The 23,495-nt window shown below is 38.8% G+C and overlaps 1 protein-coding gene across 3 annotated transcripts in view; it reads left to right on the top strand.

The window, feature by feature from the left end:
* Positions 1-23,220, top strand: part of sws (patatin like phospholipase domain containing sws) — a 469,178-nt gene extending 445,958 nt beyond the window's left edge. For all 3 annotated transcript variants that reach the window (XM_090369181.1, XM_090369180.1, XM_090369179.1), the window contains 3 exons: positions 905-992; positions 20,217-20,305; positions 22,936-23,220. In XM_090369181.1, coding sequence (XP_090225307.1) covers positions 905-992; positions 20,217-20,305; positions 22,936-23,022 — 264 coding nt within the window. In that variant the 3' untranslated portion in view covers positions 23,023-23,220. The remainder of the gene's footprint in view (positions 1-904; positions 993-20,216; positions 20,306-22,935) is intronic.
* The last annotated feature ends 275 nt before the right edge of the window (positions 23,221-23,495 follow it).

Here is a 23,495-nt window from a genome sequence, read left to right as displayed (position 1 = left end):
TAGGAGACAGCTGTCAATGGAGTGATGTCTGGTTATTAATGGTAGGACAGTGTATGTATAGCTCATTCTGCAATAAATTGGCATTTTACAATGCACATTTCAAGTTACATGCATACTTATTTTGACACCTTGTCCACCATTACATATGCACATCCTGCACACCATGATGTTACACTCTCTCACTAGTGCCATTTCAGTTTGTTTTCCCTCTGGTGCATGTTTCATATTTTCTTTTTTTTTTTTGTAAAAATTTATATACATATCCTATATATACATATTCTTACTGCCCTTGCTGTAAACAGTAAGTGCAAAAAAAAATGGAAGTTTAAAATTTTTGCAAAAATTGTTTCTGATATGGATCCAGATGTTGAAAAGAAATTTGGATGATCTCATGTGCAATTACAAATTTATTTTATAAGAGAAGAGAAAAGTAGCCCTTTTACTTTAATTAAAAATGGGCCCAATACAAGAAGTCCCCCCCTTTTTTTGATTGAAAAATTAGCCATCTAAAATGAAATGATATTATTCATGTTTTATTTCAATAAATTTTTAATTAATAACCTTTGAGTTTAATGTTTTTACCAATCATAATATAATATGAATTGATAAAAATAAGTTTGAAAATGGGATGATTACCTGACAGTTAAAATATGTATGCTATGACATACTTCTCTTATGCTTTTTGGAATGCATGTTATAGTAGGATGAGCTGTATATATATGTATTCACAAAAGTATTGATGGTGAGACAAGGTAATGTATATAAATTTATATAAAATGATGAATGTAAATTAAATCCATTATGCTTTTTTTGAAAGAGCAGTAAGTATAGTATAAAACAGAATTTATTTTTTAATATGAAAGGGTTTTTTTTTTTTTTTTTTTTTTTTGCTAATTTTTAATAGTCTGGCAGTCTACAAAATGCATCTTTTACGGATCTGGCTGAATTGGTGTGCAAGATCCATCCACCTCGACGAAGACATTTATCAGATGGTAAGTTAAGTAATTTAATATATATCGACATTTCTGAAATATACACTGATATTTTATGACAGTTGAAATGTTCAAGCTGTATATTATATTATTATTATGTTATATTCTAATTAATTTATAGCAATAGCTTAATTATGAGAAAATACAGTACTTTAAGTTCTAACTATAAAAATCTTCTAACATTATATTATTATGAATAAAGTGAATAAAAAGAGTAAACTATATGAAAACTAGGCAAAAATTAAAATCCATGGTGAAATAGTATGCATAGAAACTAATATCCTGCAATATATACTTATAAAATAATACCAATAACTATAACGAAGTGCAGTAACGTAAAGCAGAAATTATAGAAACTATGAAATATTAATAATTTAGAAATAAAATGAAAGGCAATGGTCAAGAATAATTTAAAACCGAAAGAATAATAATTTTGAGTCTACCGAAGAGAGAATCTATATACCACTTCTCTATACACCAAACATATACAAGAATGATTTTCTATACTTTTAATAATAATAATTTTTACTTTTAATGATAATAATAATAATTTCTTATACACCCCAATATATACAGGAATCCAAAGCAGCAGGAACATAAATTTCAAAATTAAATGAAAATACTAATGTCCTTTGTGGCTAAAAATGAAAATGCAAATCTTGCCAACTATAAAGATGTGAGGACCAAAATCATCTGAGGAAGCTATGTATACGTGGATATTTCACTAAATAGTGAAACATCCACGTATATGCAGTACATTAGGAAAAAGAAGAAATGTCTTTCTTCTTTTTCCTAAGAAGAAATATCCACGTATGCAGTACATTAGGAAAAAAGAAAAAACCATGAATCCATACTCTTCAGAAAGCATCTAGACTAGTTGAGACACATGTTCAGACCAATTTGAAAGAGAGGTGGAGTTACAGATATCCATTTAGTAAACCCGTATTCGTGAAAGTACCTATAGAAAAGATATAGTCAGCATTAACTGAACATGTATGTGATGGATATGAGGAAAGGTAGAAAATTTGTAAGAAATGGGTCATTTATTATCCTGACTACCCTCTTTTGGATATCTAGAAGCTTGAGGGGATGGGGGTACATTGTTCATATAATAGGGTGGATTTGAGATTTGAAGTCAGTACCTGTTTAGAAGAAAAGTAACTCTGAGAGTGAAAAAGAACTGAGTTTGTTTGACAGTAGAAATAATATTTGTGATGCACATATATTTGGAAGGATTAGAGGTTGGGAAAATTCTGTGTGGACATGTGATCTTGTCTAGAAATTTTATCGAAGATGAGCACCAGAGCAACAAGTTCTTATTTGAAATTAAATGAGTGACCTTCTTCACCCCACTGGCTATTGGTAAATCTGCAAAAACCATTTTAAAGCTCAATGTAAGGTATATTGGCCAACTCTATGTGACCAGTCAACTGTGCCAAGCTTCCAATAAGCTAGGTGATGAGAGCCATCTAGTTAGTGCTGTCTGATGGCATAACGAAAAAGGTTAAAGATTATAAAAAGGTTATGTGAACCAATATAAGCAGTGATCATGTCATCAGACATGACCACTGCTTATATCGGTTCACACCTCAATTGTACCTTCCAGCATAATAGGCACAGGTGTTCTTGGAAACTTTATATATGAGGATATACCCAGAGATACTAATGCTCCAACGTAGTGAAGGTGTAAACAGAGGATATGGTTGTTGCAGAACAACTACTTTGCCGAAATTTGACCCACTTGACTCGCAAGTGGGAGTATAATATCAACTCCAATAGCATCATATGTCTGCCAAGGGCAAAGGTTCATGATGTAGAGCAGATATCTTTTAAGGGCACAAAGGGTGATATTACTGTACACGTTGGCACTAATGATATTAAGAGTAGGAGATGGGCAGAATCACTTAACAAGTACAGGTCACTGTTGAAAAAAAGCCATAAATTAGGGTTGAATTTGAAAGTGTCTGCAATTCTGTCCAGGGAGTATATGATGAGAGCCTTGTCGATCAATTCATCCCTGGAAAGATTGTGCAAGGCTCAAGGGGGTAGAATTTTTTTCAGCCTGGTCTGTACTTGTTAACAGGAGAGACTGTTTTTACAGGGATGGGATACACTTGAATAGAAAGGGTGCAAGAATATTTGCTGATGCTATCGAGGCAGTGATAGTTGGGTCGGAAAACTGCTAGCTTGGGGAGGATACAAGGACTAATAGATTAATAGTAGCCACTGGCAGAGGTTAAAGTGATTCTTGCACTGCTTCTATTGGAATGAGCAGCAGCCTGGAAAACGAGATCCAGGGTATTTCAGAGACTGCTGGGAGTCATTGCAGTACAAGTAAACATATGGGTGTTGTGTTAAGTTAGCTAGGAACAGGTGCAGGTATACTTGCCTGTACACCAATGCTAGGAGTTTGGTAAATAAATTTGATGAATTTGAGGTATTGCTCAGAACATCAAATGCAGATATTGTTGGAATATCAGAGATGTGGTGTCACACAGATATAAGGAATGCAGAACTGCAATTTGGGGAGTATAATGTGTACAAGAAGGATAGACAAGGTAGGAGGTGTTATACTATTAGTTAAGAAACACATAAAATCCAAGGAAGTGAAGCCAGTCGACATCACTAGACAGTGCGGTGTCGAGTCAGTTTAGTATGACATAAGCATTGGGAGATCAAAATTGAGAATAGGAGTGTGTTATAGACCTAATGACTCTGATGAGTATAATAAGGAACTGTACAGGGAAATAGAGTGGGCCAGTAAATCAGAGTCTTATAATGGGGGATTTTAATTTCCCAGATATTGACTGGAATTTGTGGGTTGGTCGCTCACACACTAGCAAGGCTTTTGTGGATTTATTGGATGATTGTTTACTACATCAGCATGTTTGGGAGGCAACTAGAGGGAGTAATACTCTTGATTTGATTATCAGTAGTGATTCTTCATGCATTAAGAATCTGCAGATAAAGGAACCACTAGGTGGCAGTGATCACAGTGTGCTGAAGTGGGATTTACTCAAAGAGGTAACTACCATCAGGGGTAAAGGGAAGGGTTTTTGCTTTCATAAAGGTGACTACGGTGGTCTGAGACCATATTTAAATTCTATATGGTGGGACCAACTGATGATATTACCAACAGCAAATTCAAAATGGGAAGCATTCACAGAATTTATCTTGGAAGCTACTAGGCTCTACATACCAACTAAGAAATATTGTTCAAGGTTTAGGCCTAAATGGATGTCAGATGAACTAATGAGACATGTGGCAGAGAAGAAAAATGCATGGGATACATATAAATTAACATGTGACACAGAAGCCTATGATAGATACAAGTTGATCTGTAACCAAGTTACAAAGGAGGTTAGGCAGGTGAAGGCAGATTACGAGAAATCTTTGGCAAGGGATGCAAAGAAAAACAGCAAAGAGTTCTTTACCTATGTAAACTCTAGAAGGAAAGGGATGAATCAGATTGGTCCATTGGATATTGATGGTTCAACAGTTGATGATCCTGGTGGCTAACAAACTAAATGAGTATTTTGCATCTATATTTACCCATGAGAAGTTATTCAGGAAGGGGAATGCCAGAGATGAGTTAAACTCTGGCAGTGAGCTGGATGATTTTGTAATAACAGAGTAAAGTGGAGGAGAAATTGTTGAAGATAAACACAAAAAAGGCACCCGGGATGGATGGGATCTATCCAGTTATATTAAAGGAAGTAAACAAACCCTTAGCCATAATTATGAGAGCTTCTTTGGACTCAGGGGAGGTACCCATGAACTGGAGATGTGCAAATGTGAGTCCAATTCACAAAGGAGGATCAAAGGGCAACACAAGTAATTATAGCCCTGTTAGTTTAACTTCTGTTCCAGGAAAATGTAGGGACTGGTTAAAGAAGCACTGCAGGATCATCTAGACAAGACTTCAGTTATAGCTCGGACACAGCATGGTTTTGTTAAGGGAAAGTCTTGCCTGACCAATTTGATTGGATATTATGATGTGGTCACAAAGGAATTGGATGCAGGGAATAACTTTTAAATCATATATTTGGATCTTAGAAAGGCTTTTGATACTATTGCACATGGAAGAGTGCTGCACAAATTGGAGCAGTGTGGCAAATTGCTGCTATGGATAAAGGGATGGTTGAGTGGAAGAAGACATCAATGGACACTGCTCATCATGGACTAATGTTATTAGTGCAGTCCCTCAGGGTTCAGTATTGGGTCCATTGTTGTTTTCTGTATTTATAAATGATATTGATGATGGTATATCAAGCTTAATGTCCCAGTTTGCAGACGATACGAAGATCAGCAAGGTTGTTAAGGACACTAATGACAGTACGCTGCTGCAACAGGATCTAGAAAAGTTGAGCAGATGGGCTGAGAGGTGGCAAATGAAGTTTAACATTGACAAATGTAAAGTACTACATATGGGAAGCAGCAACCCCAGAGTGACGTATCAACTCTGTGGTACTACACTGACAGTGGTAGAGAACGAAAAGGACCTGAGGGTAATTGTGCAGGCAGATATGAAGTTTTCTGAGCAGTGCTGACTGTCTGCAAGAGTAGCTCATGGTGTCTTGTCAGTGATATATATAAAGGAATTTTTCTAGCAGCGATAAGGAGGTGATTATCTCCTTATATAATGGTCAGGCCACACCTTGAGCAACCAAAGGGTTGCTCTTATGAAGAAAGGTTTAAATTTTGCAAATTATTGTATCTGGAGACTAGGCACCTGCGAGGTGATCTGATTGAGGTGTATAAAGCCTTGAATGGCTTGAGCATGCTCACTGCTGATGCAATTCTTCCACTTGGTTAGAATAATTATTTGAGAGGGCATAAATTCAAATTGAGGAAAGACAGGTGTAGGATAGATGTGCAGAAGTTTGTCTTTAGCCAGCGCGTGGTTGGTTGGTTGGTGGAACATACTTCCATCCTTTGTTGTGGAAATTGATAGGCCAAATAAATTTAAGGCTGAGCTGACAGGTACTTGGAATGAACAGAGGGGTGAAATGGGAGCGTCAGTGTTTTTTTTTTTTTTTGGCTGATGCTGCGTAAGTTTGCTTTCTTGCATCATATGTCTCTACTAATGCTAATGCATTTTTGACTTCTTTAGTAGGCTTAACTGTCATCTTCAGAGAATGACAAGGCTTGAGGCTTTTTACCCTCATCACATTATTTATCACATTTTATGAAAATAAGAAATGAATGTAAGTTACAAAGGACTTGGAGGGGGATTCTAGAAATTGAAAAATCTTGTTTTATAATTTGTGAATAGCTCTTTATAGTATTTCCTACTAACATATTTAGCTAATATCCTTGTAATAACTGAAATTATTTCTAGCATTTGTTTGCTTTTTTACTTGAAATATAAATTGGTTGCATATTCACATTTTGAATTTCATTTAATTTGATTTAATATGCTTATTATATGAATTTAAATTACTATTATTGGCAATATTTTAATTTTAAGCTTTGTTTCATTTATTTTGAATATTTCTTATCTTATTTATTTTACGAGAAATTTGGCTTTTATATGTACTTCTTTTCAACTTATCACATCTAAACCTTCCAAAAACTTCCTGATTTGTTTCACAAATATACATAATACCAGTTCTAATCTCAGTGATATCTGTTCCCATCTACAGTCTTCTAAACCCTACTTTTGTTTTTCTAATAAAATCTCATCTATTGTTTTTCTAAATCACCATTCATATCATTTGTCCTAATTACTCTTCTGTTCATTTTGGTTAAAGGGTAATACTTGACATACGTCTACTCTGTATTATCTCAGTGATATATGTTCCCACCTATATTCTCCTACCTCCCTCCCCAATTTTTTCCCTTTTAACAGCATCCCACTGTTTTTCTCAGCCCCGACTATCTTATTTCTCCTGATTATTCTTCTGTTCCTTCTAGCTTAAGGGTGATAATTGGCCTATGTCTGCTCTGCATTTTTGTCTTTGAATGTCAATGGTTGCAGCTGACTCTCATGCCTACTTTAGCATTAGTAGAAGCATATGATGCAAGAAAGTAAATACAGCATCAGCCAAAAAAAAAAATAAAACTTCCCATTTCACCCAACCATTCTCTCCAAAAGTTTGTCTAGTTCTGCCTTGAACTTATTTAAGCTATTAACTTCCACAACGACAGATGGAAGTTTGTTCCAACAATCAACTACTCTCTGGCTAAAGGCAAATTTCTGCACATCTATTCTAAAACTGTCTTTCCTCAGTTTGAATCCCCTCGCCGTGGGCACCTGTGGTGAGGAGACCTCCCAGTGATGCTGCTGGTCTTCCTGATTAGCATCACTGGGATCCAACGCCCATACCTTGGTTCCAGGGTTACATCATTGGAATCCAGCATGTGCAGCCATGCACCACGACCCGTGGGCATCTCCTTAGCCAGGTGGACAGGAGCAGCAGTGCGTAGCACATGCTTCCTGATTAGACCAGGGTTCGAGGCCATGACCACCAAATACGGAGGATGTTGAAAGGTCAGGGAATGACCACCACATTTCTCCGGAGCAATATGGCTTTAGTTGCTAATGCTCCTAAAAAAAAATCAAATAACAAATGACGAAAAATAGCCACAACCTGTGGAAACTTGGAAAAGGGGATCCTGGTGGTTGAGGGGCCCAGCCTTGATACATCACTTTGGTCTCTGCTTCGACAAGGTGGGTGGTCCCGGACCGGCCCGACTAGGATCAATCGGCGGGTGGTTCTTACTGCTAGGGTCAACTGCATTCCAATAAGTCTCCCTCCCTTTGGTCCTGGGACAGGATCAAGGCTTATTGGAAATGTGGGTATGGTGCTCCTAAGCGAACTTGGTGTCCCATTTGTATACACAGTACCTGCTAGTTCATGAGTGAGTGTTCCCTCGTAGGGCTCCATGGTGGGTGAGGTACTTAGGGCATTGGAAATTTTTTATCTTACTCATATGAGTAATTTAATTCCTATTTCTTCTGGGCCCCCAACAAGACCCCTACCTAATCAAGATGATAACGCAGAAAGCACCTCTGTAAAAAGAGCCAGAACTGAGGATACACCACCATCAGTGACACTGCTCTTCCTCATTCTCCATTCCCCCAGAGAGCAGTCAATTGGGAAGATGTCACCTTATCCAGAAAGGATTAGAAGGGTTGGCAGGATCAGCCAAATCTGCAAAACGACTGCGTTCTGGCAAACCTTTGGTCGAAGCTACAGATATGAAACAGGCGGAAAAAATCCTGAAAGCCACATCAATAGGGGGGATACCTATCACCGTAACCCCCACAAAACTTTAAACTCTTCATGAGGTGTCATTTCAGAGTGGGACCTTCTTCATGTCTCTGAAGAAGAGATCTGCTCTGAATTGAAAGAACAAGGAGTGACGGCTGTCAAAAGAATATCAATGCGAAAGGATGGGAATCTCGTCCCCACCCCGAGTTCTATCCTAACATTTAACACCCCACGGCCTCCAAGTTCCATCTAGGCAGTTCCATCTAAACTGCCCAGTGAGGATTTATATGCCAAATCCACTGAGGGGTTTTAAATGCCAAAAATACGGCCACTCACAAGCAGCTTCTTGTGGTAACCCTGCCTATGCTCGATGTGGTGTGAAAGACCACGAGAGCAAGGAATGTTCAGCTTTCAAACCGATCTGTGTAAATTGCCAAGGAGAGCACCCTGCCTACTCCAGAGCATGCCAGCGGTGGAAGGATGAAAAAGAGATCCAAAAACTAAAAACAGAGCTGAATATCTCCTACCCAGAGGCTAGGAAACACATCCAACCAATAAATAGTGGGAAGCCTTCATATGTTCAGAAGGTTTCTGTGAAGTGCAGTATCGGTACACAGACTGAGATGACTGTACCACCATGAGTCATTCACTCCGATTGCACGCTATTTATTGAGTTCACAAAAGCCCACCAAAAAAAAACAGACAGCTGCCACTCCTATATCCGTTCCGCTGGAGCACTCCACCACTACCAAAACCAAGTGGTAAAGAAACAATGGATGTAGGGGACAAATCAGTCTTGGAACTCTTTTTGCAGAGGAAGAAATGGACATGGGACAGCATACATACTTCCCCATAAAAGATAAATCCAAGACTAAATAAAAGCAAGCCCTCAGCAACTCGGAAGCCGCCTGATGGATCCACCAGGCCAAAATAATGGCTAAATTATTTTAGCCATGGAGGAATGACTATCCTTGTGTTCAACCAGACCCCAGTTCAGCATTTGCTACTCACAACTAGCATAGGGGCTGTTGCAATTCGCCTTACAGTGGGATTTTTATTAACCGTCTGTTCTATTTATTTGCCACCTGGGAGTGACATCTCCCAGAAAGACCTTGATGATCTTGTAATGCAGTCGCCTTCCCCTTTCTTACTTCTCTTGGATTTCAATGGACATAATACACTCTGGGGCAGTGCTAGCATCAATGGAAGGGGTTGAGTCATAGAGCATATGCTAAATGACAATGACCTCTCCCTTCTAAATATTGGAACAAACACCTTCTTCCACATGCTTACCCGTACGTTTTCTGCCATTGGTCTATCTATCTGCTCCCCTTCTCTTCTCCCTTCTCTCACTTGGGAAGTGGAGGAGAACAGATCACTTCCCTGTGATAACCTGCTTACACACTGGGAGACCATGTCTGCCTTTTAGGTTACCATGGTGGAAGTTTGATCAGGCTGACTGGGATGCCTTTCAACATCAGGCAAATTTTGAAATCACTACAGTCAGTCAGGAGCCTATCAATGATGCAGTCACGTACATTGCAGAAAACATTGTCCGTGCAGCTGCAATTGCAATCCCAAAAACATCTGCCCTGGTTTCCACCTTTTCCCAAACCATGATGGAATTCACAATGCACAGCAGCTAAAAAGGGGCAAAACAAAGCATGGGGGATATTCCGCCGATATCCCACCACGGCCAACCTTATAGCCTTTAAATGTGCACGAGCCAAAGCTCAGTACACTCGCCATCAGAGTCGGAAGGAATCATGGATCTGTTTTATGTCATCGATTACTCAGTCTACCAGTGCTAAGGTGGTCTGGGATAAAACCTGGAAAATGAAGGGAAAATATACATATCACCCCCTCATCGATCCTGGACTATAATGGATGCACTGCTGACCGGGCCAGCCGGGTGGGTAAAGTGCCTGCCTAGCAACCCAAAGGTCGTGGGATCGAATCCCGCCTCAGGCTTGGATCAGAGTAAATGCAAAAACTTTGGGAGATACATTATGGTCACAGAAGCCGATGCACTAACAAAAAAAAAAAAAAAAAAAAAATGGATGCAGTATAGCATAGCCCACTTCAATAGCCAATGCTCTTGGGGAAACATTTTCAAACTCTCTGGGATATCATCCTATTCCCCAGAGTTTTTGGTCCTGAAACATAAAAGAGAAAAACAGGCACTAAATTTCACACTAAAGGGCCTTTGTTCCTACAATGAACCATTCACTATGCAGGAATTAAAAAGAGCTCTCTCACTTTCTAAAGCAAGCGCTGTTGGACCAGATGGAATCCATTACGAAATAGTTAACCACTTTTCCCCAACATCTATGGATCACCTTCTCCTTTTATATAACAAAATCTATAATGAAGAGCAGTTTCCAGATGCCTGGCACATGACAATTGTTCTTGCCTTTGCGAAGCCCGGAAAGGATCCTAAAATTCCTGCTAATTATCGTCCTATCGCTCTGACCGGCTGTCATGCAAAATCATGGAGAGAATGGTTAATCTTCGTCTAATGTGGTATTTAGAATCAAACTGCCTTCTCTCCAACATTCAGTGTGGCTTCTGCAGAAACAGGTCCATCTGGACCATCTTATTAGACTGGAAACATCCATCTGGGATGCTTTCCTAAAACACAAACATTTGGTGTCAGTGTTCTTTGACATGAAGAAAGTGTATGATACAACTTAGAGTTTGACATCTTAAAAGATTTGCATGACCTTGGTCTTAGAGGGCATCTCCCCATTTTTATTAAAAACTTTCTAGCAAAGCGATCCTTCCAAGTTCATTTAGGATCCTCACTTTCTTGTCCATTTTGCCAAGAGGAGGGAGTACCGCAATGATCAGTATTAAGTGTCACGCTATTTGCCATCAAAGTAAATTCCATTACAGAACAGCTTCCTCCAACTGTAAACAATGCCCTCTATGTTGATGACTTTAGCATATTTTGTCAGTCATGCAACATGAGGGTTATTGAAAGATAACCCTCAACTGCAACATGCTATTAAGCGCCTTAAATCCTGGGCACTTGCTAAATGATCCAGATTCTCCCCGCACAAGACCATTTCCATACACTTTTGTCATAAGCGTAATCTTCAACCTGAACCTGAATTAAAGCTTGGACAAAATGCTATTCCAGTAGTGTCAGATATACAAAATTCTTGGGACTCGTATTTGATAAAAAGCTGACCTTTCTAGATCACATCTGTCAACTTCGTAAAAAGTGCATGAGAGGTCTTAATATTCTTCGCTTTTTTGTCCTCCACACCCTACTATGCATTTACCTTGCACTCATGCGATCGAGACTATATTATGAATCCCAGGTGTACAATTCAGCCAGGGACAGTGTCCTTTGATGGCTGGACCCTATCCATCATCAGGCTATCCATATCGCTACTGGGGCATATTGAACATTTCCTGTCCAGAGCCTATACATTGAAGCAAATGAACCATCTTTATCACTTTGATGTAAGCAGTTGTCTCTTCAATATGCTTTAAAACTGAAATTCCTGCCAGACCATCTGACGTGGCCATCCGTTTTTGAACCACGATAGGAAAGTTTGTACAATGCCTATCAGACTGCCAATCATCCTTTTGGTATTTCTTTCCAAGTTCTACTCAAAGAACTTAAAATCAAGGCAGACAGGGCTGCCCAAACACTAAATCAGCCCCTTCCACCCTGGCATGCTCACGTTTCAACATGCGACTTTTCCCTTAAAAACTGGGGAAAGTCAGATATTCCATTGTCTGTCTACCTGCAGCTTTTTTCAGCACACAGAGCTAAACATTCTGACTTTGCACCAGTTTACACAGACGGCTCGCAGTCAGAATTCTATGTAGGATCTGCTGCTGTCTTTCCAGACACCACTATATCAGAGCAGATTCTCTCTGAATGCAACAACAACTGCAGAGCTGCACACTATAGAGTTAGCCTTGGATCACATTAGGAAATGCCACTACCAACGGTTCATTTTATATTCTGACTTAGAATCTACTGTTTACCAACAATAAATTCTAAGTGGGAAGCATTCGAGGAATTAATCGTGGATGCTACTAAAAGTTTCATACCTATTAAGAATTATTGTTCAAGGTTTAGGCCTAAATGGTTATCAAATGAACTAATGAGACTTGTGACAGAGAAGAAAAAAATGCATGGGATGCATATAAATTATCAAGCGACTCAGAAGCCTATGGCAGATATAAGCTAGTCTGTAATCAGGTCCCAAAGGAGGTTAGGCAGGCAAAGGCAGATTACGAGAAATCTTTGGCTAAAAATGCTAAGAAAAACAGCAAGGAATTCTTTACTTATATAAACTCTAAAAGGAAGGGGATGAATCTGATTGGTCCACTGGATATCGATGGTTCAGCTGTTGATGATCCTCAGATAGTAAAAAAACTAAATGAGTATTTTGCATCTACATTCACATATGAGGAGTTATTAAGGTTTGAAAATGGCAGAAGGTTATCAAATTGTAGCAGGGTGCTTAATGATTCATAATAACTGAGAGCAAAGTGGAGGAGAAATTGTTGAAGTTAAACCTAAGAAAGGCACCTGGGGTGGATGGGATTTATCCAGTTATATTAAAGGAGGTGGAAAAGCAACTAAGCAAACCCTTAGCCATCATTATGAGAGCATCCTTGGACTCAGGGGAGGTCCCCATGGACTGGAGATGTGCAATTCTATCCCCAATTCACAAAGGGGGATCAAAGGGTGATACGAGTAATTACAGACCGGTTAGTTTAACTTCTGTTCCGGGTAAAATAATGGAGTCACTGGTTAAAGATGCATTGCAGGATCATCTAGACAAGACTGCAGCAATAATTCAGACACAGCATGGGTTTGTTAAGGGAAAGTCTTCTCTGACAAATTTCATAGGATATTATGATGTCGTTACAAAGAAACTGGATGCAAAAGATAATTCTGATATCATATATTTGGATTTTAGGAAAGCTTTTGACACTTGTGCATGGAAGACTATTGTACAAATTGGAGCAGAATGGTATTAAGGGTAAGTTGCTACAATGGATAAAAGGATGGTTGAGTGGGAGAAAACAGAGGGTGGTAATTAATGGGTGCTGCCCTTCGTGGACTAATGTTATTAGTGGAGTTCCACAGGGTTCAGTTTTGGGTCCACTGTTTTTTGTATATTTATCAATGATATTGATGAAAGTATATCAGGCTTAGTGTCGAAGTTTGCAGATGATACAAAGGTTAGTAGGGTTGTTAATGACAGTAATGGCAGTGTGCTACTGCAACAGGATCTAGATAATTTGGGCAGATGGGCTAAGAAGTGGCAACTGAAGTTTAACCTTGACAAATGCAAAGTACTGCATATGGGTAGAAGTAACCCCAGAGAAACGTACCAACTGTGTGGTACTACACTTAAGGTGGTAGTAAATGAAAAAGACCTGGGAGTAATTATGCAGGCAGATATGAAGTTTTCTGATCAATGCAGACAGGCTGCCAGGGCAGGTCATGGGGTTTTGTCAATGATATATAGGAATTTTGCTAGCAGGGAAAAGGAGGTGATTATCCCTCTGTATAAGGCAATGGTCAGGCCACACCTTGAGTACTGTGTACAGGTCTTGAGGCCTAATTTTAGGAAGGATGTAGATTTACTTGAGCGTGTACAGAGAAGGGCAACAAGATTGGTGAGGGGAATGAAGGGATCCTCTTATCAAGAGAGGCTTAAGTTCTGCAAATTGCAATGGCTGGAGACTAGTCACCTGCGCGGTGATTTGATTGAGGTGTATAAGGCCTTGAATGGGTTCAGCATGCTGAATTCTGATGGGATCCTTCCAGTTGTTCGGATTACGAACCTAAGGGGGCATAAATTCAAATTATGAAAGGACAGATGTAGACTAGATATGCGGAAATTTGCCTTTAGCCAATGGGTTAATTGCTGGAACAAACTTCCATCTGTCATTATGGAAGTTGATAAGTAGTTGAATAAATTTAAGGAGGAACTGGACAGGCATTTGGAGGGAATGGTGTGTGTGTTTTTTTTTTTTTTTTTTTTTTGCCTGATGCTGCATAAGCTCATACATTTGCTTTCTTGCATCACATGCCACTACTACTATCCCTTTGTATAAGGCAATGGTGCAGCCATACCTTGAGTACTGTGTACAGGTCTGGAGGCCTCATTTTAGGAAGGATGTAGATTTACTTGAGTGTACAGAGAAGCGCAACAAGATTGGTGAGGGGAATTAGCATTAGTAGAGGCATTTGATGCAAGAAAGCAAGCTTATGCAGCATCAGCCAAAAAAAAAAAAAAAGGAACATAAATAAATAAAAATAACCAGTTCCACTTCACCCCTCTGTTCGTTCGAAATACCTGTCCAGCTGAGCCTTAAACTTATTTAGGCTATCAACTTCCACGACAAGGGATGGAAGTCTGTTCCACCTACCAACCACCCGCTGGCTAAGGCAAATTTACGCACATCTATCCTACATCTGTCTTTCCTCAATTTGAATTTATGCCCTCTCAGGTGATTATTCTGAGCAAGAGGAAGAATCCCATCATCATTGAGCATGCTCAAACCATTCAAGGCTTTGTACACCTCTATCAGATCACCTCGCTGGTGCCTAGTTTCCAGACACTGTAATTCGCAAAACTTAAGCCTTTCTTCATAAGAGCACCCCTTTGTCCCATTCACCAATCTAGTTGCCCTTCTCTGTACTCGTTCCAGCAGCTCTACATCCTTCTTGAAATGAGGCCTCCAGGCCTGTATACAGTACTCTAGGTGTGGCCTGACCATTGCATTATACAAGGGAATAATCACCTCCTTATCCCTGCTAGAAAAATTCCTATATATCATTGACAATACACCATGAGCTACTCTTGCAGCCCGTCTGCACTGCTCAGAAAACTTCATATCTGCCTGCACAACCACCCCCAGGTCCTTTTTACTCTCTACCACTGTCAGTGTAGTACCACACAGTTGATACATTGCTCTGGGGTTGCTGTTTCCCATATGTAGTACTTTACATTTGTCAATGTTAAACTTCATTTGCCACCTAGAAGCCCATCTGCTCAACCTTTCCAATCCTGTTGCAGCAGCATAGTGTCAGTAGTGTCCTTGACAACCCTGCCAACCTTCGTATCATCTGAAAACTTGGACATTAAGCCTGATATACCATCATCAATATCATTTATAAATACAGAAAACAATAAAGGACCCAACACTGAACCCTGAGGGACTCCACTAATAACATTAGTCCACGATGAGCAGTGTCCATTGATTACCACTCTCTGTCTTCTCCCCCTCAACCACCCCTTTATCCATAGCAGCAATTTGCCTCCAATGCCACACTGCTCCAATTTGTGCAGCAGTCTTCCATGTGCAACAGTATCAAAAGCCTTTCTAAGATCCAAGTATATAATATCAAAGTTATTCCCTGCATCCAGTTCTTTTGTGACTGCATCATAGTATCCAATCAAATTGGTCAGGCAAGACTTCCCTTAACAAAACCATGCTATATCCGAGCTATAACTGAAGTCTTGTCTAGATGATCCTGCAGTGCTTCTTTAACCAGTGCCTCCATTAATTTTCCGGGAACAGAAGTTAAACTCACAGGTCTATAATTACTTGTGTCAGCCTTTGATCCCCCTTTGTGAATTGGGGTCACATTTGCACATCTCCAGTCTGTGGGTACCTCCTCTGAGTCCAAGAAAGCTCTCATAATTATGGCTAAGGGTTTGCTTACTTCCTTTGCTGCCTCCTTTAATATAACTGGATAGATCCCATCCACCCCAGGTGCCTTTCTCGTGTTTATCTTCAACAATTTCTCCTCCACTTTGCTCTCAGTTATTACAAGATTCTCTAGCTTACTGCTAGAGTTGAATACACCTCTGGCATTCCCCTCGCTGAATAACTCCTCATGTGTGAATGTCGATGCAGAATATTCATTTAGTTTGTTAGCTACCTGAGCAGGGTCATCAACAGTTGACCCATCGATCTCAAGTGGACCAATCTGATTCATCCCCTTCCTTCTAGAGTTTACATAAGTAAAGAACTCTTTGCTGTTTTTCTTCGCATCCCTTGCCAAGGATCTCTCGTAATCTGCCTTCGCCTGCCTAACCTCCTTTGTAACTTGGTTACAAATCAACTTGTATCTATCATAGGCGTATGTGTCACGTGTTAATTTGTATGTATCCCATGCATTTTTCTTCTCTGCCATATGCCTCATTAGTTCATCTGACATCCATTTAGGCCTAAACCTTGAACAATATTTCTTAGTTGGTATGTAAAGCCTAGTAGCTTCCAAGATAAGTTCTTTGAATGCTTCCCATTTTGAATTTGCTGTTGGCAATATCATCAGTTGATCCCACTGTATAGAATTTAAATACTGTCTCAGTCCATTGTAGTCGCCTTTACGAAAGCAATACCCCTTCCCTTTACCCCTAATGGTAGTTACCTCTTTGAGTAACTCCCACTTCAGCACACTGTGATCACTGCCACCTAGTGGTTCATTTATCTGCAGATTCTTAATGCATGAAGAATCACTACTGATAATCAAATCAAGAGTATTACTCCCTCTAGTTGCCTCCCGAACATGCTGATGTAGAAAACAATCATCCAATAAATCCACAAAAGCCTTGCTACTGTGTGAGTGACCCGCCCCCAAATTCCAGTCAATATCTGGGAAATTAAAATCTCCCATTATAAGACTCTCTGATTTACTGGCCCACTCTATTTCTCCGAACAGTTTCTTATTATACTCATCAGAGTCATTAGGCCTATAGCACACTCCTACTCTCAATTTTGATCTCCCAATGCTTATGTCACACCAAACTGACTCGACACTGCACTGTCCAGCGATGTCGACTGGCTTCACTTCCTTGGATTTTGTGTTTTTTAACTAATAGCATAACCCCTCCTCCCTTCCTATCCTGTCTATCCTTTCTGTAGACATTGTACTCCCCAAATTCCAGTTCTGCATTCCTTATATCTGTGTGACACCACGTCTCTGAAATCCCCACAATATCTGCCTTTGATGTTTTGAGCAATACCTCAAATTCATCAAATTTATTTACTAAACTCCTAGCATTGGTGTACACACAAGTATACATGCACCGACGAGAATGACGAGATCCTCTTGCCAAGGGAGGCTTAAGTTCTTCAAATTGCAGCAGCTGGAGACTAGGCACCTGTGAGGTGATCTGATTGAGGTGTAAAAGGCCTTGAATGTGTTGAGCATGCTGAATTCTGATGGGATTCTTCCACTTGCTTAGATTATGAACCTAAGGGGACATAAATTCAAATTGAAGAAAGACAGTTGTAGAATAGATGTGCGGAAATTTGCCTTTAGCCAGCGTGTGCTTAATTGCTAAAAAAAACTTTCATCTGTCATTGTGGAAGTTGATAGCTTAAATAAATTCAAGGAGGAACTGGACAAACCTTTAGGGTAATGGTTGTGTGAACATTTTTTTTTTTTGGCTGATGCTACATGAGCTCATACGCTTGCTTTCTTGCATAACATGCCTCTATTACTATCTATGAACAAATTCAATGGAAAAGTTTGGTGATACGCAAGCAGTGCAATTGACATTTCTAAGACTTTTTGATTCTGCTTTTGTATCAAGGTAAACCCCAAAAACTAATAGAATGAGACAAGAGAATTCTGCAAAGAACTGTGCATGCAAATCATAATTTGATTTGCATATCAGCACTAGTACAATATGAAGGACACTTCATGATATGGGTTACAATGGTCGTGCAGCTGTTCACAAGCTGTTGATCACCTCAAGAAATGGTAGATGCCGGTGGCATAAGGAGCACGAATCCTGGACTGTATTGCAGTAAAAAACAGTCCTATGTCGAGATTCACACTCTACCAGTCTTGATGGCCATTCCTGAGTGTGGCGAATGCCAGCGGAACAGTTCCTTTTTCATTGTATCCTCCCAACAATGAAGTTTGGTGGAGGCAGTGTCGTAGTATGGGGCTGCTTTTTATGGTTTGGCTTGGGCCAGTTAGGCATTATCGACAAAACCGTGAATGCTGTGCAATACTAGGACAACCTGGGCAATTATGTCTTGCTGATACAAGTATGGGCCTTAAAGAAGCCCATACCTGTATCAGCAAGACAATGTGCCATGCCATACTGCTCGAGTGGTTTGAGGACATGGGTGTGTTGAAAAGTTGGATTGGCCAGCCCAGAGTCCTGATCTGTACCCTATCAAGCATCTTTGGGATGTATTGGATCATCGCGTACATGCATGTTGAGATCACCCAGAGAACAAGGCCGAACTGGTGGCTGCATTAAAGGCAGAGTGGAGGATCATATTACTTGACATTTATAAAAAGCTGGTTGAGAGTATACCACAAAGATTGAAGGCTGTCATAAAAGCAAAAGGTTTCAGCACAAAATATTAAATAACACAATAAAAGCTTTTTTTGTCTGAAGTGTCTGGATATTAATGGTAGGGCAGTGTATCTCTTCTTTAAATTTACAATTGTCATTGAAATAATGAACGTATGCCATTTGAAGAGCTTTATTGTGTCAGTAGCTGTGGATTTGTCAATCTGAATGGAAAATTTTCTTGTTTTTAGTTTGTCAATTAACTGCTCTTCAATGTTAACTGGCACCTCATCGATTGGTCTTCGAATTGTATCGTTGCTCAATGGCAGTGCTTTTAAAATACTGGAAGGATTTTGATGCACACTGTTGAAATTATAGTTTCTTATGCAGGTCATATAATGGTCTCAGCAACTGTATGAGCACTACCAGTTTTTGCAATGATTTCTGCAATTTTATAAAACTCAACATTCCATCATCATTTGTTTTTTGTGTTCTTCTTACTTTGCTCAAAATTCTGTTTTAAATTTTTAAAATTTTTGTTTTGTTTCCTTTTTAAGTGATCTAAAAGTCCTGATATTTTCATAGCCTCATTTTAAAAAGAACTATTACATATAAGACACATAGGCTACCTTGAGTCAAATGGGCTTTCAATAAAACCATAAGCTAGATATTCGTCCAGACACTGTCAACTCTTTTCTTTTCAGCACTTGTAAATAATAAAATATAAACTATTTTTGTTTAACTCTCATAGCCAGTGTCACTCACAAAAGCACTATGGATCAAAATAAACAACTTCTGCAAGAAAACAATAAATCAGTATTAATTGTCACTTAGAAAGTAGAAACAATAGACTGAAACATTTCCTCATCCCGTCCATGCCTCATATATTGACCAATCAAACAAAAGAATAAAAAAAATAAACCGTGCTGCGGAAGTCAAGGTCGCAGCTGTCGGAAAGGTGCAAATGCCAAGGATTACGATGACATAGCCTCTGAAAGCACTCAGGCATTTAATGCCTACAAAAAGCAAAGGTGGTTGAATTAAATCACGCCCACTATCTTCCTTTTATCAAAATTTCTCAGTCACTCCTAGTATAATATACCTATATGTTAAAAATCATTTGTCTCAGAGAAAAAGAAAACCCAATGAAAGAAATGAAATATTAAGGAATAAGATGTTGTTGGGTAGGGATGAACTTTGGAGGGCCACAAGCCATTATAATACCCATGATTTTTTGCCCCCGAAAACTCGATTTTTGTCCCCTTGGGTGCAGTATCATCCCCATTAACCTCATAGCATTGTGGCAAGACATTTCAAAGCAATAATTCATACAAAAGGTGGTCCTATGACATTTTCATAATAAAGTGACTAGCCAGTATATTATATTAGATGATAAAATGGTCCAGTCCATTCAAGTACTAAGTAAATCAAAGCTTGTTTCAGCTAGAAAATGAGTGCTAGTGAACTTGATATTGTTTTTTTAAAAACTTTTAAAAGAAGGCATATTTTAATCATGTATTGATCCGTGGTCTCTTTAATATATTGCATTTTATTTATGCTGGTTTAGCAATTGCATAAAAAGTCAAACTTAGATTAAAAAAACTCCCAATTATACTCCCAATTAATTATTAAGTAATTATTAAAAATAATTATTTAATACTAAAAATGTATTTGTTTTATTCCTTTTATAATTATTTAAGTATCAGAAGAAGATCTGGAGGAAGTCTATGAGAGAGATGCTGGTTATACATCTGAACCTGAACCAAGTCTTTTAGGAGATACTGACAAAGTAAGATATAAGTATTAGATATCTTAAATATTTATTATATAAATGTTAACTGGCCCTCAAAGTGCTCTGAATTTTTATTTAGAATTACCAGTTCCTTTAAACTTACTTAAATGGCAAGTGCGATATTTCATATATTTAATGCCAAAAAATATTGCTCAATCTGTAAAGCACAATGATTTAACTGGACTTTAATATACAAATAAGCAGGCATGAAGTCAAGAAATCATCAAACTATCAGAACAAATGGTATTTATTTAATGTTGAAAACCAGTATATTAACACACTGGTTTTTAATACTGACAAAGTAGATATGAGTATTAGATATGACTTCCCCATTCCTCTATTGTAGTGATATAAACCATCGTGCTTCTTGGCATTGAATCAGAAAAGTGCCTTGTGAATCAGGAAGGTGCCTCTTGAGTTACCTGTTCTTTTACTAATTAAATAGCTAAACTTGATGGGTCAACTGTTGATGATCCTGCTCAGGTAGCTAACAAACTAAATGAATATTTTGCATCGACATTCACACATGAGGAGTTATTCAGCGAAGGGAATGCCAGAGGTGTATTCAACTCTAGCAGTAAGCTACAGAATCTTGAAATAACTGGGAGTAAAGTGGAGGAGAAACTGTTGAAGATAAACACAAGAAAGGCACCCGGGGTGGATGGGATCTATCCAGTTATATTAAAGGAGGCAGCAAAGGAAGTAAGCAAACCCTTAGCCATAATTATGAGAGCTTCCTTGGACTCAGGGGAGGTACCCATAGACTGGAAATGTGCAAATGTGACCCCAATTCACAAAGGAGGATCAAAGGCTGACACAAATAATTATAGACCTGTGAGCTTAACTTCTGTTCCAGGAAAATTAATGGAGGCACTGGTTAAAGAAGCACTGCAGGATCATTTAGACAAGACTTCAGCTATAGCTCGGACACAGCATGGTTTTGTTAAGGGGAAGTCTTGCCTGACCAATTTGATTGGATACTGTGATGCAGTCACAAAAGAACTGGATGCAGGGAATAGCTTTGATATTATATACTTGAATCTTAGAAAGGCTTTTGATACTGTTGCACATGGAAGACTGCTACACAAATTGGAGCAGTGTGACATTGGAGGCAAATTGCTGCTATGGATAAATGGGTGTTTGAGGGGGAGAAGACAGAGTGATAATCAATGGACACTGCTCATCGTGGACTAATGTTATTAGTGGAGTCCCTCAGGGCTCAGTGTTGGGTCCATTATTGTTTTCTGTATTTATAAATGATATTGATGATGGTATATCAAGCTTAATGTCCAAGTTTGCAGACGATACAAAGGTTGGCAGGGTTGTCAAGGACACTACTGACACTATGCTACTGCAACAGGATCTGGAAAGGTTGAGCAGATGGGCTGAGAGGTGGCAAATGAAGTTTAACATTGACAAATGTAAAGTACTACACATGGGAAACAGCAACCCCAGAGCAACGTATCAACTCTATGGTACTACACTGACAGTGGTAGAGAATGAAAGGGACTTGGGGGGTGGTTGTGCAGGCAGATATGAAGTTCTCTGAGCAGTGCAGACGGGCTGCAAGAGTAGCTCATGGAGTATTGTCAGTGATATACAGGAATTTTTCCAGCAGGGATAAGGAAGTGATTATTCCCTTGTATAAGGCAATGGTCAGGCCACACCTAGAGTACTGTGTACAGGTCTGGAGGCCTCATTTCAAGAAGGATGAAGAGCTGCTGGAACGAGTACAGAGAAGGGCAACAAGATTAGTGAATGGAACAAAGGGGTGCTCTTACGAAGAAAGGCTTAAGTTTTGCAAATTACAGTGTCTGGAGACTAGGCACCGCACCAGCAAGGTAATCTGATAGAGGTGTATAAAGCCTTGAATGGTTTGAGCATGCTCAATGCTGATGGGATTCTTCCTCTAGCTCAGAAAAATCACCTGAGAGGGCATAAATTCAAATTGAGGAAAGACAGATGTAGGATAGACGTGCAGAAATTTGCCTTTAGCCAGCGGGTGGTTGGTTGGTGGAACAGACTTCCATCCCTTGTAGTGGAGGTTGATAGCCTAAATAAGTTTAAGGCTCAGCTGGACAGGTATTTTGAACGAACAGAGGGGTGAAGTGGAAGTGGGGTTTTTTTTTTTTTTTTTTTTTTGCTGATGCTGCATAAGCTTGCTTTCTTGCATCAAATGCCTCTGCTAATGCTAACTTCTGTATCAAAGTAACTTACCTCTAAGTCTGCATAGTTTACATTTTCATATGAGAAAGAATTAAAATAAGAAAGTTGAAAAACCATAAATTACTAAAGTCACCTATTTGGAAATGCATTTCTGGAAGGTTTGTCTATTAGAAATGCAGAAAGAAAATGTACATGAAAAATAAAATCAAAATAAAGCAGGGCATGCAATTAAAACATAGCACTTCTTTGCCATACATGTTTTAATTATGTTCCCAGCTTTCTTTTTTGTTTTATTTTTCACTTTAACTTATGGCCATTTGATCATTTGTAAACATCACCCATGGCATGCTGATTTTTAGACAAATTCATTAACTTATTTTAGGGTGGGACAGTTTTGCTGACAGTGAATATACTTAAGGTTGTTCTAAAAGTTTATTCATTCATTTCATTTTGCATATTAGGAAGAGGAGGATTTGTCTCCACTGCAGAGAAGACAAGCTGGATCCCTTTCTGATGTTGAATATTCTTTGGAAGGAGAGGATTTATGATAGTAAAGTTTTAGTCCTGTATTAATTGCTCACTGTATTTATTCAAAGAGACCATGAAGTTAATAATACCATATTTCATCTGTTAAGTAACAGTTTCACCATTAGTGCAATAAAAATTTTGTGAATGCTTATGAATTTGAAGAACAATGTGCCATTATGTGATACCTAATTGAATATCATGGCAGGTAATATTTTGTACACTTTAGATCTCTCATTTTTTTCTGTAAAAAATTTTATATTTTGCTTTCAGTATCTTCCCTTATTTTGGATTTTATAAGCTGGACCATAAAGGTTTATTTCTTACGAAATAAGATTCTTATGTGGAAAAAAACTAATAATGCACTTTGCTGTTAGCATTAGAAACTGCTTTTAGAAATATTTACTGTTTTGCTCATTTGCTTTAGACTTTGTACAGTGTTAATAATATATACAGGGTATTTTAATTAAAAGGCACCAGGATCCATTTCACTTAT

The sequence above is a fragment of the Mastigoproctus giganteus genome, chromosome 3, assembly GCF_048544385.1.
Source record: "Mastigoproctus giganteus isolate SK-2022 chromosome 3, ASM4854438v1, whole genome shotgun sequence".
NCBI classification, from domain to species: Eukaryota; Metazoa; Arthropoda; class Arachnida; order Uropygi; family Thelyphonidae; genus Mastigoproctus; species Mastigoproctus giganteus.
The sequence above is the reverse complement of the archived record's forward strand: the minus strand, read 5'-3'. Positions and strand labels throughout refer to the sequence as shown.